Below are 17,461 nucleotides of genomic sequence, written 5' to 3'. Positions count from 1 at the left end.
TCACGCACAAGAAAATCAATCGAACTTTTAAATGAGGCCTTCGGTCTTTCCCGCTGGACCTGGTGCCCTCACCTATCATCGGAACCATCTTGTCACTGAACGTTATGAGTGCGATGGCCATAAAAAGGGATGATGGCAGCAGATAAGTGTAAGACTAGGGGCAGCTTAGATTAGAAGCGCTACTTCATCACAATAAAAAACCCCACTGAAGTGGTGCTTTAAATAAGAAGCCCTCTCCTGCATTAACCATCTAAATGTCACTTTTAAAAACAGCATCTAATGTGGTTAAACAGCCATGAACCGTGCCAACACCGATACTGGCTGATGCAGCTATAGAATACATCTGACATCTGCTGCATTTTCAGGAGGGGCTATACTTTCACACTAGCGTTAACTGCATTACGTCGCAAATCCGTTTTTTGCCGAAAAAACGGATGCGTCAAAAAAAGTGAAAAACGTATGCCACGCATACAGCATTTCGACGGATCGCAAATCCGCTAAACGTTTCCGTCGAAAATACTGGATGCGTTGCATACGTTGCATCCGTTTTTACCATCCGTTGCATCCGTTTTTACGACGGATCCGTTTTTAAAATGGGAGGCTCCCAAATTTGATTGGCTACTGGAAAATATGGAAAACTATATAATTACTGTTTTTACAGCCCATCTTTGAGGGTTTTAGTTTTGTGGCAGCGATGGAAGGTGTTCTTGTGAGGATTGCACTTAAATACGTGGCACTTATATACGTGGCACTTATATACGTGGCACTTATATACGTGGCACTTAAATACGTGGCACTTAAATTCGTGGCACTTATATACGTGATACGTGGCACTTAAATACGTGGCACTGAAATACGTGGCACTTGAATACGTGGCACTTAAATACGTGGCACTTAAATACGTGGCACTTAAATACGTGGCACTTAAATACGTGGCACTTAAATACGTGGCACTTAAATACGTGGCACTTAAATACGTGGCACTTAAATACGTGGCACTTAAATACGTGGCACTTAAATACGTGGCACTTAAATACGTGGCACTTAAATACGTGGCACTTAAATACGTGGCACTTAAATACGTGCCACGTATATAAGTGCCACGTATTTCAGTGCCACGTATTTCAGTGCCACGTATTTAAGTGCCACGTATTTAAGTGCCACGTATTTAAGTGCCACGTATCACGTATATAAGTGCCACGTATTTAAGTGCCACGTATTTAAGTGCCACGTATATAAGTGCCATGTATATACGTGGCCATATATGTGGGGTTGAAGGCCCAGGCCAGGTTTATATAGATTTGGGGGTGTCTGGCCATTTGGCAACAAAATCCAGCTTCTGAGCATGCTCAGTGTAAAAAAACGTATTGCAGCGCTGCATTGCGTCGTACGACGTGTCCCGACGCATCCGTCGCTCATAGGCTTCCATTGTAGCCAACGACGCATGCCGCAGGATGCGTCGCGACACGTTTTTTAGGCGGAGACAAAAAACGCTACAAGCAACGTTTTTTGCCGACGACGTATCGCCAAATTTCGACGCATCCGTCGTAAAACGTACACGACGTATGCCAATCCGTCGCAATACGTCGCCAATACAAGTCTATGGGGAAAAAACGCATCCAGCAAAAACTTTTGCTGGATGCGTTTTTTCGGAAAAAAGACGTTTTGAGACGTAATGCAGTTAACGCTAGTGTGAAAGTAGCCTTAGGTCAGTAAAAATGAGTTGGTGGTCATTAAGTGGTTACATTGTAACGCTTATTCAGCACATATACAAACAAATGCTTTCAGACAAGTGGTTTTGATCCAACATCACGACCAAGTAAGCTTTAGATGCACTGTTTGCTTCTGGTCCACTGAGCATACTAATTGTATTTCTATAACTACCACAGTTTCAAACTACTGAACTATATACTGCAAAAACAGCTTCTTTTTTTCTAGTTTACATTTTGGATATGGAGGATTTCATTTGAAGACTAGTGAGTACATAGTTGTGCAATGATTTTCTGTACATCTATATTGCTGAAATTATATTTTCTATAAAGATGTAGCTGAAACCCGGCTTTCAGATATATCAGATTATTACCGTAATATAAAAGATTATAGCTGATAAGGTTAGGTGGTGCGGACTTCCATGCAACCTAAGTTACTTACAGAGTGCTGGCTTAACTCTTCATCCTCTTTGTTTGATCCATCCTCTTCCACCCGGGACATTTCATCTTGTCCATATGACAGGGACACTAACCCTCCATTCTCATCTGCAATAGAGAACTAGAGGTATCAAAGAAAAGAACAGTAAACAAAATAATCTTCTTACTCTCCCGAGTCCTACTGCATATCTAATTAGTTACATACACACCTTGTCATTACGAGGTGGTTGGAGTGATTGGGATAAAAGGAAAGATGTCGATTTAGTGACTAGTGGACGCATTCGGACAAAAACGCAAAAGAATTAGGCTGCAAGCTGAAGGCAAGGACCTCCAAGGTGGTATTCTCTGAAATACTGCCTGTACCACGTGTCACGCCAGAGAGGCAACGGGAGATTAGGGAGGTTAATAAGTGGCTCAAGAATTGGTGTAGGAAGGAGGGGGTTTGGGTTCCTGCAGAACTGGGCCGACTTCTCAGTTGGCTACAGGTTCTACGCTAGGGACGGGCTGCACCTCAATGGGGAAGGTGCAGCTGTGCTGGGGGAGAATATGGCTAGAAGGTTGGAGGAGTGTTTAAACTAGGGAATGGGGGGGTATTCATTTTATAGGAGGGGAAGATAGTGCAGATAGAGACCTGGGCACAAATAATGAAATTGGGGGTGCGGTGGCATGGGGGTTGGGTTAGAACAGTTAATAATTTAAGAAAGAATAGAGGTGCAGAGAGATACATAAAGTGCATGTATACTAATGCCAGAAGCCTAGCCAACAAAATGGAGGAATTAGAATTAATGTTGTTGGAGCATAATTATGACATGGTGGGGATATCTGAAACATGGCTGGATGAGAGCCATGACTGGGCTGTTAACTTACAGGGCTATAGTCTGTTCAGAAATGACCGTACGGATAAGCGAGGGGGAGGTGTGTGTCTGTATGTAAAATCGTCCTTAAAACCCATCCTGGGTGATAATATAGGTGAATCTAATGAAAATGTGGAGTCCCTGTGGGTGGAGATAAGGGGAGGGGGAAAAAATAATAAATTACTGATAGGGGTTTGTTATAAGTCCCCAAAAATAATGGAAGCAACAGAGAATATCCTCATAAAGCAAATAGATGAAGCTGCGACTCAAGGAGAAGTCATTATTATGGGGGACTTCAACTACCCTGAAATAGATTGGGGAACAGAAACCTGCAGTTCCAGTAAAGGTAATCGGTTTTGACAACTATGAGAGACAATTACCTTTCACAACTGGTTCAGGACCCAACAAGAAGGGGGGCTCTGCTAGACCTAATATTAACCAACAGGCCAGACCACATATCAAATATAAGGGTTGGGGGTCACTTGGGGAATAGTGATCACAAAATAATAAGTTTTCATGTATCCTTTAATAAGATGTGTAGTAGGGGGGTTACAAGGACACTAAACTTCAGGAGGGCAAATTTCCAAAGGATGAGAGAGGATCTTAGTGCAATTAACTGGGACGATATCCTGAGACATAAAAATACACAAAGAAAATGGGAGACGTTTATTAGCATCCTGGATAGGACCTGTGCACAGTATATACCGTATGGGAATAAACATACTAGAAATAGGAGGAAACCAATATGGCTAAATAAAGCTGTAAGGGGGTGCAATAAGTGACAAAAAGAAAGCATTTAGAGAATTAAAGGAAGTAGGTAGTGATGAAGCATTAAATAAATACAGAAAATTAAATAAATTCTGTAAAAAGCAAATCAAGGCAGCAAAGATTGAGACACAGAGACTCATTGCCAGAGAGAGTAAAAATAATCCCAAAATATTCTTTAACTACACAAGTAGTATGAAACTAAAAAATGATAGTGTTGGCCCCCTTAAAAATAGCCTGGGTGAAATGGTGGATGAGGATGAGGAAAAAGCCAATATGCTAAATGACTTTTTTTCATCAGTATTTACACAAGAAAATCCCATGGCAGACAATATGATCAGTGATAACAAAAATTCCCCATTAAGTGTCATCTGCTTAACCCAGCAGGAAGTACGGCGGCGTCTAAAAATCACAAAAATTGACAAATCTCCGGGCCCGGATGGGATACACCCCCAAGTACTGCAGGAACTAAGTACAGTCATTGATAGACCATTATTTTTAATCTTTAAAGACTCCATAATAACAGGGTCTGTACCACAGGACTGGCGTATAGCAAACGTGGTGCCAATATTCAAAAAGGGGACAAAAACTGAACTCGGAAATTATAGGCCAGTAAGCTTAACCTCTACTGTGGGTAAAATCCTGGAGGGCATTCTAAGGGATGCTATACTGGAGTATCTGAAGAGGAATAACCTCATGACCCAGTATCAGCACGGGTTTACTAGGGACCGTTCATGTCAGACTAATCTGATCAATTTCTATGAAGAGGTACGTTCCGGACTGGACCAAGGGAACCCAGTGGATGTAGTGTATATGGACTTTTCAAAAGCTTTTGATACGGTGCCACACAAAAGGTTGATACATAAAATTAGAATAATGGGGATAGGGGAAAATATGTGTAAGTGGGTTGAGAGCTGGCTCAGGGATAGGAAACAAAGGGTGGTTATTGATGGAGCACACTCGGACTGGGTCGCGGTTAGCAGTAAGGTACCACAGGGGTCAGTATTGGGCCCTCTTCTTTTTAACATATTTATTAATGACCTTGTAGGGGGCATACAGAGTAGAATTTCAATATTTGCAGATGACACTAAACTCTGCAGGGTAATCAATACAGGGGAGGACAATTTTATATTACAGGAGGATTTATGTAAACTAGAAGCTTGGGCTGATAAATGGCAAATGAGCTTTAATGGGGATAACTGTAAGGTCATGCACTTGGGCAGAAGTAATAAGATTTATAATTATGTGCTTAATTGGAAAACACTGGGCAAAAAAGTCAATGAAAAAGACCTGGGTGTATGGGTGCATGACAAACTCATTCAGTGGCCAGTGTCAGGCAGCTGCTACAAAGACAAATAAAATAATCGGATGCATTAAAAGAGGCACAGATGCTCATGAGGAGAACATAATTTTATCTCTATACAAGTCACTAGTGCGACCACACTTAGAATACTGTGCACAGTTCTGGTCTCCGGTGTATAAGAATAACATAGCTGAACTGGAGCGGGTGCAGAGAAGAGCGACCAAGGTTATTAGAGGACTGGGGGGTCTGCAATACCAAGATAGGTTATTACACTTGGGGCTATTTAGTTTGGAGAAACGAAGACTAAGGGGTGATCTTATTTTAATGTATAAATATATGAGGAGACAGTACAAAGACCTTTCTGATGATCTTTTTAATCATAGACCTGAGACAGGGACAAGGGGGCATCCTCTACGTCTGGAGGAAAGAAGGTTTAAGCATAATAACAGACACGGATTCTTTACTGTAAGAGCAGTGAGACTATGGAACTCTCTGCCGTATGATGTTGTAATGAGTGATTCATTACTAAAATTTAAGAGGGGACTGGATGCCTTTCTGGAAAAGTATAATGTTACAGGTTATGTACACTAGTTTCCTTGATAGGGCGTTGATCCAGGGAACTAGTTTGATTGCCGTATGTGGAGTCGGGAAGGAATTTTTTTCCCCAATGTGGAGCCTACTGTTTGCCACATGGGTTTTTTTGCCTTCCTCTGGATCAACATGTTAGGGAATGTTAGGTTAGGCTATGGGTTGCACTAGATGGACTTAAAGTCTTCCTTCAACCTTAATAACTATGTTAGAAACTAGTTCCTTCAAACAGGGCAGGTGCCAACTGTTTTATATCGTGTCCGGGTGAGGATTGCAAGGTGCTGATTAGCGATGAGTGAGTTTACACGTTGTTCGGGTTTTCACGAGCACGCTCGGGTGACCTCCGAGTATTTGCTAGTGTTCGGAGATTAAGGGCTTGTGCACACGCTGCAGATTCCATTGCGGAATTTTCCGTAGCGGATTTGATAAATCCGCAGTGCAAAACCGCTGCGGTTTTTACTGCAGATTTATCGCGGTTTCTATTGTGGTTTCCTCTGCGGATTTTCACCTGCAGATTTCTATTGGAGCAGGTGTAAACCCGCAGCGGAATCCGCACAAAGAATTGACATGCTGCGGAATATAAACTGCTGCGTTTCCGCATGTTTTTTTCCGCAGCATGTGCACTGCAGATTTCGTTTCCCATAGGTTTACATTGTACTGTAAACTCATGGGAAACCGCTGCGGACCCGCAGCTGCGGTAACGCTGCGGTAACGCTGCGGTTCCGCAGCAAAATCCGCAGCGTGTGCACATACCCCAAGTTTTCATCACCTCAGCTGAATGATTTACGGCTGTTAGACAGCTTGATTACATGTGGGGATTCCCTAGCAATCAGGCAACTCCCACATGTACTTAAGCTGGTTAGTAGCCGTAAATCATTCAGTTGCGGCGATGAAAACTAAATCTCCGAACACTAATACTTGGAGGTCACCCGAGCGTGCTCGTGAAAACCCGAGCAACGAGTATATTCACTCATCACTAGTGCTGACGGGATGACATGAGCCTACTAAAGGCCCCTATTGCGGTCATCTGTTATTTATGGGCAGCACGGCGGCTCAGTGGTTAGCACTGCAGATTTGTAGCGCTGGCGTCCTGGGTCCAAATCCCTCCAAGGACGACATCTGCAAGATACTTGTATGTTCTCTCCATGTGTGTGTGGGTTTCCTCTGGATACCCAGATTTCCTCCCACATTTCAAAGACATACTGATAGGGAATTTAGATTGTGAGCCCCAATGGGAACAGCAATGATAGTGATGATAATGAATGTAAAGCGCTGCGACATATGCTAGCACAATACAAGCAAAGCATAATATTCCTGTGAAGCTTCTAACTTGTCCCTGAAGTAATGCAGTTTATAGAACGAGCAATGAAACATAGGCTCAAGTCTCTTTTGGGACTTTTAAATAAAATGCAGCAAAAATAAAGAAAAAATAAAAATATGCATATTTTTCTATCACCGTGTCCACAAAAGGCTGATCAATGAAAGTATAAAAATTACTTATCCAGTATGGTAAAAACAGTGCCAGAACAATGAAGTCAACACATAATAAAAAATTAATCGATTTTATTAACTACAAATAGATAAAAAAGCATAAGATAAAATTCCAAAATGCAGACACAGAGGAAATTGTGGGTGAGCCCATGTAGGAACCCCACTAATATATGGTGTCACAGCTATTGGATGGCGTATATACATGTCTATCTCATCAGTTTAGGTAAGAGTATAAAAACACCCAAAGTGCGTTTCACAGTTGCTTTGACCCTGACTAAGCAACTGTGAAACACGCGTCAGGTTTTTAGAGGGTGAGTATGTTCATCAGTCTGTATACACTGCGTTGCTACATACAGTGCCTTGCGAAAGTATTCGGCCCCCTGGAACTTTTCAACCTTTTCCCACATATCATGCTTCAAACATTAAGATGCCAAATGTAAATTTTTGGTGAAGAATCAACAACAAGTGGAACACAATTGTGAAGTTGAATAAAATGTATTGATTTTAAACTTTTGTGGAAAATCAAAAACTGAGAAGTGGGGCGCGCAATATTATTCGGCCCCTTTACTTTCAGTGCAGAAAACTCACTCCAGAAGTTCATTGTGGATCTCTGAATGATCCAATGTTGTCCTAAATGCCTAATGATGATAAATATAATCCACCTGTGTGTAATCAAGTCTCCGTATAAATGCACCCGCTCTGTGATAGTCTCAGGGTTCTGTTTGAAGCACAGACAGCATCATGAAGACCAAGGAACACAACAGGCGGGTCCGTGATACTGTTGTGGAGAAGTTTAAAGCGGGATTTGGATAAAAAATGATTTCCAAAACTTTAAACATCCCAAGGAGCACTGTGCGAGCGGTCATATTGAAATGGAAGGAGTATCATACCGCTGCAAATCTACCAAGACCCGGCCGTCCCTCTGAACTTTCATCTCAAACAAGGAGAAGACTGATCAGAGATGCAGCCAAGAGGCCCATGATCACTCTGGATGAACTGCAGAGATCTACAGCTGAGGTGGGACAGTCTGTCCATAGGACAACAATCGGTCGTACACTGCACAAATCTGGCCTTTATGGAAGAGTGGCAAGAAGAAAGCCATTTCTTAAAGATATCCATAAAAAGTGTCATTTAAAGTTTGCAACAAGCCCCCTGGGAGACACACCAAACATGTGGAAGAAGGTGCTCTGGTCAGATGAAACCAAAATCGAACTTTTTGGCAACAATGCCAAGTGATATGTTTGGCGTAAAGGCAACACAGCTCATCACCCTGAACACACCATCCCCACTGTCAAACATGGTGGTGGCAGCATCATGGTTTGGGCCTGCTTTTCTTCAGCAGGGACAGGGAAGATGGTTAAAATTGATGGGAAGATGGATGGAGCTAAATACAGAACCATTCCTGAAGAAAACCTGTTGGAGTCTGCAAAAGACCTGAGACTGGGACGGAGATTTGTCTTCCAACATGACAATGATCCCAAACGTAAAGCAAAATCTACAATGGAATGGTTCACAAATAAACGTATCCAGGTGTTAGAATGGCCAAGTCAAAGTCCAGACCTCAATCCAATCGAGAATCTGTGGAAAGAGCTGAAAACTGCTGTTCACAAACAATCTCCATCAAACCTCACTGAGCTCGAGCTGCTTGCCAAGGAAGAATGGGTAAGAATTTCAGTCTCTCGATGTACAAAACTGATAGACATACCCCAAGCGACTAGCAGCTGTAATCGCAGCAAAAGGTGGCACAACAAAGTATTAAGTTAAAGGGGTCGAATAATATTGTACGCCCCACTTTACAGTTTTTGATTTTCCACAAAAATTTAAAATAACCAATACATTTCTTTCAACTTCACAATTGTGTTCCACTTGTTGTTGATTCTTCAGCAAGAATTTACATTTGGTAGGTTGTTTATGTTTGAAGCATGATATGTGGGAAAAGGCTGAAAAATTCCAGAGAGCCGAATACTTTTGCACGGGTGTGTGTGTGTATATATATATATATATATAATAAAAATCAATTAATTTTAAATCATATCTTGAATCAATTGTCCTGGCACTTCTTTGTTTTTTTGGTATTGCTATGGATCTTAGTGCCTTTTGGGACGTATTACCACTACCTGGGTTTGCAACTGTCTGAAGAAAAAAGTCAAAATTTCTGTTTCTTTCATGCCACACCTCCTCCAAAAATACAATAAACAAAGCGATTAAAGCGCTGTATTCACCACACAATGGTGTAATTAAAAACAACACATCGCCGTGTATGATCAAGATCTAATTCAGATCCATTGAAGTAAGCAGAAAGTTATTGGTTTCGAAGTATGACAAGACCCAAAACTGTCATCTTATACAAAGATCAGAACTAAAATAATGAAAAAAAAAAAATCTATTGAAGTGTGGCACCCGCAATGGTACTGAGCTGAAGAAGCCACACGGCCTGGGCGATTATCAGCGCACAATGAACGCCGTAAACACTAACCCTCCCAATACCCCACAGGTGGAGTCGTGGGCTTCCACCTAACGTGGCGTCATCACTATGTTATATGGTAAGGATAATGGAGTCATTCAAAACTACAACTCGTCCTGCAAAAAAGCCTATAAAACCTAAATAGACGGGAAAATAACTAAAAATGATGGCTCTTGGAAGGAAGAACGCAGAAAACAGGAGACATTTGTAAAGAAGGATTCCTGAGAAGCAGCGCCATCTTTCCTCCTGGCAGAGCCCTGTAAGGAGCAGCCATGTTTCCTCTCCTCAGGCAGTACACCTATGGCACGCAGGCTGCCCTCTCCTATATCCTGAGATACCACTCACTCCCCGCCATTATTTCTCACCTTCCACTCCCCCGTCACTGTCCTGCTCCGGCTCCGAGTCCCCGGCATACACGGCCAGAGAGGACAGCACATTCTTCCGATTAGCCGCCATCTCTGCCGTGGTCGCTGACTGTGACGTCCTCCTAGAACCGGAAGCAAGGCGAGACGTAGTCGCCACGGTAACCGTGCCTAGGTCTGGTGACGTCACTAGTGTGCGCCGGGACTGGCGGAAGTTCAGAGGAAGTTTGCGGGGAGATGACACTCGGCTGAACAGTTAGTGTTTGCACTGCGGTGGCTGTATGTGTGGCGCTGGGGGCTCGCAGCATTGCATACTATACACGGGGCCATGGTGCAGGCAGCGGGGTGTTGTGTGTGAGAACCAATCAGATTGCAGCTTTCACCTTCACACCAGCAGTGGTAAAATGAAAGCTGGCATCTGATTTGCTACTCCTTTCCTGAGGCCTAACATGCTGGGAGCCAGCACCATGCCTCAGTCAGAAGTCTCTTATGGTGACAGTCAGTGTGGTGAGAGCTGGTGGGGGGGAATCCACGGAGGACCCTTCTAACAACCATTACCCCTGTGGTGCCAGCAGACTCCTCCTTGTGAGATCTTTGGGTTACTCTTCGATGACTGTTGTGTAGTGCTAGTGTGCATTTCCCATTTCTGTTTGGATACTCCTTTACGCTTCTGTTATTTAGGGCCGCCATCTGTTCCTACAAGGATACCAGGGTCTGTAATCTTGGGGGCAATTAATTTACCTCCTAGATTTGTTTTAGTTTATGTAATATCCCATGTTCTCGGGTAGTGAAAGGGCCTATATCTGTAGTGCAGTAATGGGGTTTCCCATGTTGTAACATGTTTGTTATTACATGTCATCAGGGGTTCTGATCTCTGAGACCCCCTACCCGTCCTGTGGGAACTTCCTGCTACAATTTCTTACAAAGCTACTGAAAGATTGGAGTCTTTTTTTTTTCTCTAAAGATGCTGTGTGTGAAAACTTTCCAAAGACAAATGTATATGCCTATGCACAGTGCTCCCGAACAGCCCACTGACTCATGAAAATCCACATGGAGTTGTGCAGGGATGCAGGCACTCCTCATTGGTGTTGTCTCAGCTTCTTTTCTTCTGGGGCGCACTCACATCCCTGAAGCTTGACAGTTTGGACCAGCAGTATTCTATCACAACTGGTGTGACCTGAGCTCATTTTGCTGCCTTAGGAAGCTTTACTTCTGCATCATAGGGGGCTCCAGTGATCCGGCCAGCTCTACAACAGTGAAAGCATAGAGCCTGCTAGTTCTACTTGCCTAGTTAACCGGCCACTCTGAGACTGCATGGTGGCCGGTAACCTAGGTAATAAGCTGTTAAAGGGAATCTGTCACCCCCAAAATCGAAGGTGAGCTAAGCCCACCAGCATCAGGGGCTTATCTACAGCATTCTGTAATGCTGTAGATAAGCCCCCGATGTATCCTGAAAGATGAGAAAAAGAGGTTAGATTATTCTCACCCAGGGGCGGTCCCACTGCGTCTTCTTACGATGACGTCCTTTTCTTGTATTCACGCTGCGGCTCCGGTGCAGGCGTACTTTGCCCTGTTGAGGGCAGAGCAAAGTACTGCAGTGCGCAGGCGCCGGGAAAAGTCAGAGAGGCCTGCGCACTGCAGTACTTTGCTCTGCCCTCAACAGTGCAGACAATGTACGCCTGCGCCGGAGCCACAGCGTGAATACAAGAAGAGGACGTCATCCTATGAAGATAGGAGGCCCCAGATCGCGACACCCATCGGATCGGACCGCCCCCCCAGGTGAGTATAATCTAACCTCTTTTTCTCATCTTTCAGGATACATGCCGGTGGGCTTAGCTCACCTTCGATTTTGGGGGTGACCGGTTCCCTTTAACTAATCAAATATCCCTCAGTAAATGAGAATTATGTATCAAAGTTGCTTGTTTTTGTAAGCACTTTCCAATTGTAACCATATAAAGAACTTGAGACAACTTTAAATCGACCAGACTATATCCTTGGGGTATGTTCCTTGTACTTTTTTTTTTTTTTTTACTGTTGTCAAAAAATTTCCTTTTTTTTCAAGTGAAAGATGCTTCAGGAATCATTCCTTGTTATTGGCATGTTCTCAGCATTTTTATCTTATACTGGTGTTTTTTTTGTGGATTATGACCTGTCTCATATTGAATATCCATGTGACCAATGCAGCCAATCACGGACCTCAGTGATCTTAGAGTCTGCCCCCTTACTCCTCTGGGCACAACTTCATTGATGATGTCCCATCCACAGAGTCACTTGCATTGCAGACCCTGGATGGAACATCATCTCTTCCTGAAAATTTGATGTCCACTTGAATGGGTGCCAGAGGAGGTTGATCACACCTGAAGAATTTTTAAAGTAAGCTCTTTCCAAAATAGTTGTAAGACTGTAATATAACACCGGACAGAGATACAAATAAAGCTCCACAGCACGATAGGCAGATATGGTTTCTGAAACTTTTCACATTTAGGCTGTGTGCACATGTTGCGGATTTTTCGTGTTTTTTTTCGCTATAAGAACGCATAAAAAACGCATACATTATGCATCCCATCATTTAGAATGCATTCCGCAATTTTTGTGCACATGATGCGTTTTTATTCCACGAAAAAACACATCGCGGTAAAAAACGCAGCATGTTCATTAATTTTGTGGATTTTTCGCATTTTTCCCACTATTTAATGCATTGGGAAGCTCCGGAAAAAAACGCCTCAAAAACCGCTTCAAAAACGCATGTGGATTTCTTGCAGAAAATGTCCGGTTTTGCTCTGGAAATTTCTGCAAGAAATCCTGAACGTGTGCACATAGCCTTATTGTAAAAAAAAATCCTCAAAGAATATGTATTACAGGTTGTAACATATTCTCACATATGACGGCACGGAGTACTAGGAAAATTTTCATTATGTTCTTTAAATTAATCTACATTTTGCTTCTGTTTGTCACCGTTTTCTAGTATTACATTTTCTTTCCAGTTTCATCTTTTCAGTCATTAGCCAGAAATATTCCGATGAATACTGACTGCTAATTTGTTTGTTACAGGACATTATCTCGAAATGAACCCCCAGTCATCATCCTCATCATCATCCTCATCATCAACAAGCTCTAAATGCCGAATTCTCTCCACCCTGAAAAAAGTTTTTGAATTTAACACTTTTCGTTCAGATCTGCAGGAAAATGCAACACGCACTGTGGTTAAAGGTGAGATATGTCTCCTCTGTAGTATACATCGATCAGACATAACATACCTCCCTTTTATCATGCAGGTGTCTCTTGTGCCAAAAAGGAACTCTGTCCTATTGAAATTATCAGCAGAGTCCTCTATGTTGCCACATGGTACCTCCAGGGATTAGAGCTATTTTCCAGCACATCCTCGCATGTTCCACAGTTAATCCTGTACAGTTTTTGGTAGGACGCCTTATTCTCCTCACTGCCATTAGGGAATGCTGTTGCCTTTAAGGAGTGTTCTCGTTCTGAAACAGTGTTTAGGTTGGTAAATTAATGTGAGAGCATTGCCCATAGCATCGTAATGCTTCTGTTGGCTTACCATCTTTCCATAACTTACTGTCATCTCTTCCCCAAGTAAGGCCTCTTTCACACTTCCGTCTTTTTCCTCCTGTCGAAATCCGTCGAGTTTTGAAAAAAAAAAACAGGATCCTGCAAATTTTTCTGCAGGATCCTGTTTTTTTCCCATAGACTTGTATTAGCGACGGATTGTGATGGATGGCCATCCGTTTCATTCGTTGTGCACTAGATCCGTTGGAAAATAGCGGTCCGTCGTGTGGAGAAAACGTTCATAGGAACGTTTTTTTCTGCACGTCGGAAAATCGCTCAGCTACGGGTCCTGCGCTGCCCGTCATTGACTATAATGGAAGCCTATGGACGCAGGATCCGTCGCTGACCGTCAAACACAGAAATCCAGCGACGTATCCCGTTTTTTCATTCTGAGCATGCCCGGAACGATTTTTCAAGTCTCTCTCTCCCTCTCTTCTTTCTCTTCCCTCTGTCTCTCTCCCCCCCTCTCTCTCTCCCCCCTCTCTCCTCCCTCTCTCTCCCCTCTCTCTCCCCCCCCTCTCTCTCTCTCCCCCCCTCTCTCTCCCTTTCTCTCTCCTCCCCCCCCCCTCTCTCTCCCCTCTCTCTCTCCCTCTCTTTATGCCTGAAAAGGCAGACAGGAACTCCTTCGACGTATCCGTATGGCCAGTTGTGTGTGCATGACTTGGGGAAGAGAAGACAGTAAGTAAGGCAGCATAATACTCAGAAAGGTCTACGTCTTTAATGGCTGGGGCAAAAATGAGAGTGATTGGTTCATTGGTAGAGTTTATTGGAAAGATCAGCGGTGGCAAGAAGATGAATAGGTAATGGTTGCCTTTCTAAGTCAAGTACCTGGTGTCCAATTCTCAATTCTCTTCTTCATGTTCTGTCTGGTGCCAAAATCACTGGTGTACAACTAGATCTGTTGAAATTAGTAAAGGCCATGGAGTTTTAAGTATAAACAGACCTTCAAAATAATTACTCACTCCAAAATATAGACTCCGATCAGACAGCAAAATTCGGATCTCAACCAGACTGTGATTATATATATATATATATATATATATATATATATATATAAAGCAGCACCAAAAGAAAACAAAGGGTGCAAAAATTCCTTCCAGGTATATACCAAACCTCATGCTATTATCCATGTGTATATATATATATATATATCTACTATATAATTGTCTAAGGGTCACTTCTGTCTTTCTGTCTGTCCGTCTGTCTTTCTTTCTGTCACGGATATTCATTGGTCGCGGCCTCTGTCTGTCATGGAATCCAAGTCGCTGATTGGTCTCACCAGCTGCCTGTCATGGCTGTTGCGACCAATCAGCGACGGCCACAGTCCGATTAGTCCCTCCCTACTCCCCTGCAGTCAGTGCCCGGCGCCCGCTCCATACTCCCCGCAGTCACGGCTCACACAGGGTTAATGCCGGCGGTAACAGACTGCATTATGCTGCGGGTAACTCACTCCGTTACCGCCGCTATTAACCCTGTGTGACCAAGTTTTTACTATTGATGCTGCCTATGCAGCGTCAATAGTAAAAACATCTAATGTTAAAAAAAATAAAAAATCATTATATACTCATCTTCCGCCGCCTTTCCCGTTCCTCGCGACGCTCCGGTGACCGCTCCATGCAAGCGGCAGGTTCCGGTGCTAAGGATGGTATGCGACAAGGACCCGCCATGACGTCACGGTCATGTGACCGCGACGTCATCACAGGTCCTGCGCGAGAAGGACCTGCCGTGATGTCACTGTCATGTGACCGCGACGTCATCACACCCTGGGACCGGAAGCTGCCGCCTGCACCGCACACAGGCGACAGAACTACAAGGGTACCCTCGGAAGGTGAGTATATGTTTATTTTTTATTTTTTAACCTGTGACATACGTGGCTGGGCAATATACTACGTGACTGGGCAATATACTACGTGGCTCTGTGCTGTATACTACGTCGCTGTGCAATATACTACGTGGCTCTGTGCTGTATACTACGTCACTGGGCAATATACTACGTTACTGGGCAATACACTACGTGGCTTGGCAACATACTACGTAACTGGGCAATATACTACGTGGACATGCATATTCTAGAATACCCGATGCGTTGTATGTGTGTCACTTTGGGCTAAGCCTACAATTTATGGGCAGGTAGAGTTGATTATGCGCTAAGAATCTCTATTTAACTGTAAGTTTTATGAAAAAAAAATTTTTGAAAAATTTTTGATGAAAAAATATTTTTGAAAAATGTATATTTGTCTGTGTTTTCACATGGCCGATTCATGTACATGTGCTGCTGTGATTTTTTTATCTATGTGTTGCAGTTTGCAGCTTGCACGTGTTTACATTGGGAGTGCTGATTTGTTTTTGTTTTTTTTTTCCTCTATTTGTATGGATGTGGCAGCATCCACAGACTTATCTTGCACTCCTCCCATTGACCTTGCAGGTGGCGGTAATCAACTCTACCTGCCCATAAATTGTAGGCTTAGCCCAAAGTGACATGTTTTGTCCAGAGTTGTAGGCTGGTGGCCCAAGAGTGGCATGTACGGTAGAGTAGGACCCATCAGGGGGAGATCACCTTGCCGTGGTTGATGGGCACACATGAATTGGCCAATTTATGCGCTAACAATCTCTATTTCACTGTAAGTTTTATGAAAAAATAATTTTTGAAAAATTTTTTATGAAAAAATATTTTTGAGAAATGTATATTTGTCTGTGTTTTCACATGGCCGACTCATGTACATGTGCTGCTGCTATATATATATATATATTTAGTCTGGTCTGAGTCTGTGTGGATAAAAAAAAAATAAATATATGTATATATATATCAAAATTGGAACAGCATCCCGTATTACCACAACTGTAGTGCAGCGCCTTCCCAACCAATGTTCAAATGGCCTCCAATAATAGATTTAAAAAGGAAAACAGCACAAAAATAATAAGAAAAATGGGCTTTAATGCCTGAATGGCATGGCAACGTTTCGGATATAGTATCCTTTATATATATATATATATATATATATATATATATATATATATATATATATATATATATATATATATATATAGATAGATATATAGAGATATAGATATATATATGTATACTCCGACCAAAGCAAGGGGGTTCTATACAGGCCCCAAACCACATCCCTAACATATGTGTAAACCCAGGAATAAATACATAATTCAGGCCAGACTCATGTAAAGATGCTGATCCATGCATAAATGAACACAATAATACATACAGACAGTATAAATACCGTACCTACAGACCCCAGGCAAGACCCCTTAATAAATAACCCAGAAAAAAGTACATAGCCAAGTCTAAACCAATAAATAAATGCATGCTCCATGAAATAAATACATCATACTAGACCCCAGAAAGCCTCTAGAATAAATAGAACCCTCCCACCCAAATTGCTATGGTTTTCATTTTTGTTCTCTCTTGCTCTTTGGAGCTTCATGGTGTCTGCACCTGGATTTCATGTGGATTTTCTGCAGAATATCTAAAGTTTCCACTTCAACATTTACATGCATTGCGTGAAGATTTTAAGAATTTTACCCAATGCATAGCAAAGGATGAAGACCCCAGTGAATTTGGAACAAAAAAATGACATGCTGTGGATTTTAAAGTGAAAATGAAAATAGGAGCAGCATATAACTGAAGTTTTTAAAATCTCATTAACATAACTGTTGCTGTATACGTGGAAGATTATCCTCTTGGAAAATCTGTATTAATTATGCGTTCTGTATATTTACCCTATTAGTTTGCTTAAAGGGTTGTCCAGGTTGGAGTTGAAAGTCTGCGGACGTTTTATTCATTACAGGGTGTGCACTGCACACTGTCAGGATTCTATGGTACAGGTGGCCATATGACCACAGGTGTGCGATTTGCATAGTTCTATCCAGGATTAGATTGCCTTTATTTCTACTTTTATATTGTA

The 17,461-nt window shown here is 42.5% G+C and overlaps 2 protein-coding genes across 5 annotated transcripts in view; one reads left to right on the top strand and one right to left on the bottom strand.

Moving 5' to 3' along the window:
- The window catches only part of SAP30BP (SAP30 binding protein), a 119,598-nt gene extending 109,398 nt beyond the window's left edge, over window positions 1-10,200 (bottom strand). Inside the window, exons 1-2 of one of the 2 annotated variants that reach the window (XM_077251763.1) lie at window positions 9,978-10,200; window positions 2,152-2,255 (exon numbers count right to left, since the gene is read on the bottom strand). In XM_077251763.1, the coding sequence (XP_077107878.1) occupies window positions 2,152-2,255; window positions 9,978-10,068 (195 nt within the window). In that variant the 5' untranslated portion in view covers window positions 10,069-10,200. The remainder of the gene's footprint in view (window positions 1-2,151; window positions 2,256-9,977) is intronic. The other variant, XM_077251764.1, reaches the window with a different exon arrangement.
- Window positions 10,101-17,461, top strand: part of RECQL5 (RecQ like helicase 5) — a 110,560-nt gene continuing 103,199 nt past the window's right edge. Inside the window, exons 1-2 of one of the 3 annotated variants that reach the window (XM_077251758.1) lie at window positions 10,101-10,229; window positions 13,026-13,184. In XM_077251758.1, the coding sequence (XP_077107873.1) occupies window positions 13,040-13,184 (145 nt within the window). In that variant the 5' untranslated portion in view covers window positions 10,101-10,229; window positions 13,026-13,039. Of the gene's footprint in view, window positions 10,254-10,419; window positions 10,560-13,025; window positions 13,185-17,461 lie in introns of those variants that run through there. The other 2 variants (XM_077251756.1, XM_077251757.1) reach the window with 2 other exon arrangements.

Source organism: Ranitomeya variabilis, chromosome 4, assembly GCF_051348905.1.
Source record: "Ranitomeya variabilis isolate aRanVar5 chromosome 4, aRanVar5.hap1, whole genome shotgun sequence".
Lineage (NCBI taxonomy): Eukaryota > Metazoa > Chordata > Amphibia > Anura > Dendrobatidae > Ranitomeya > Ranitomeya variabilis.
Note: the sequence above shows the minus strand (reverse complement) of the source record. Positions and strands in the feature narration are given on the sequence as shown.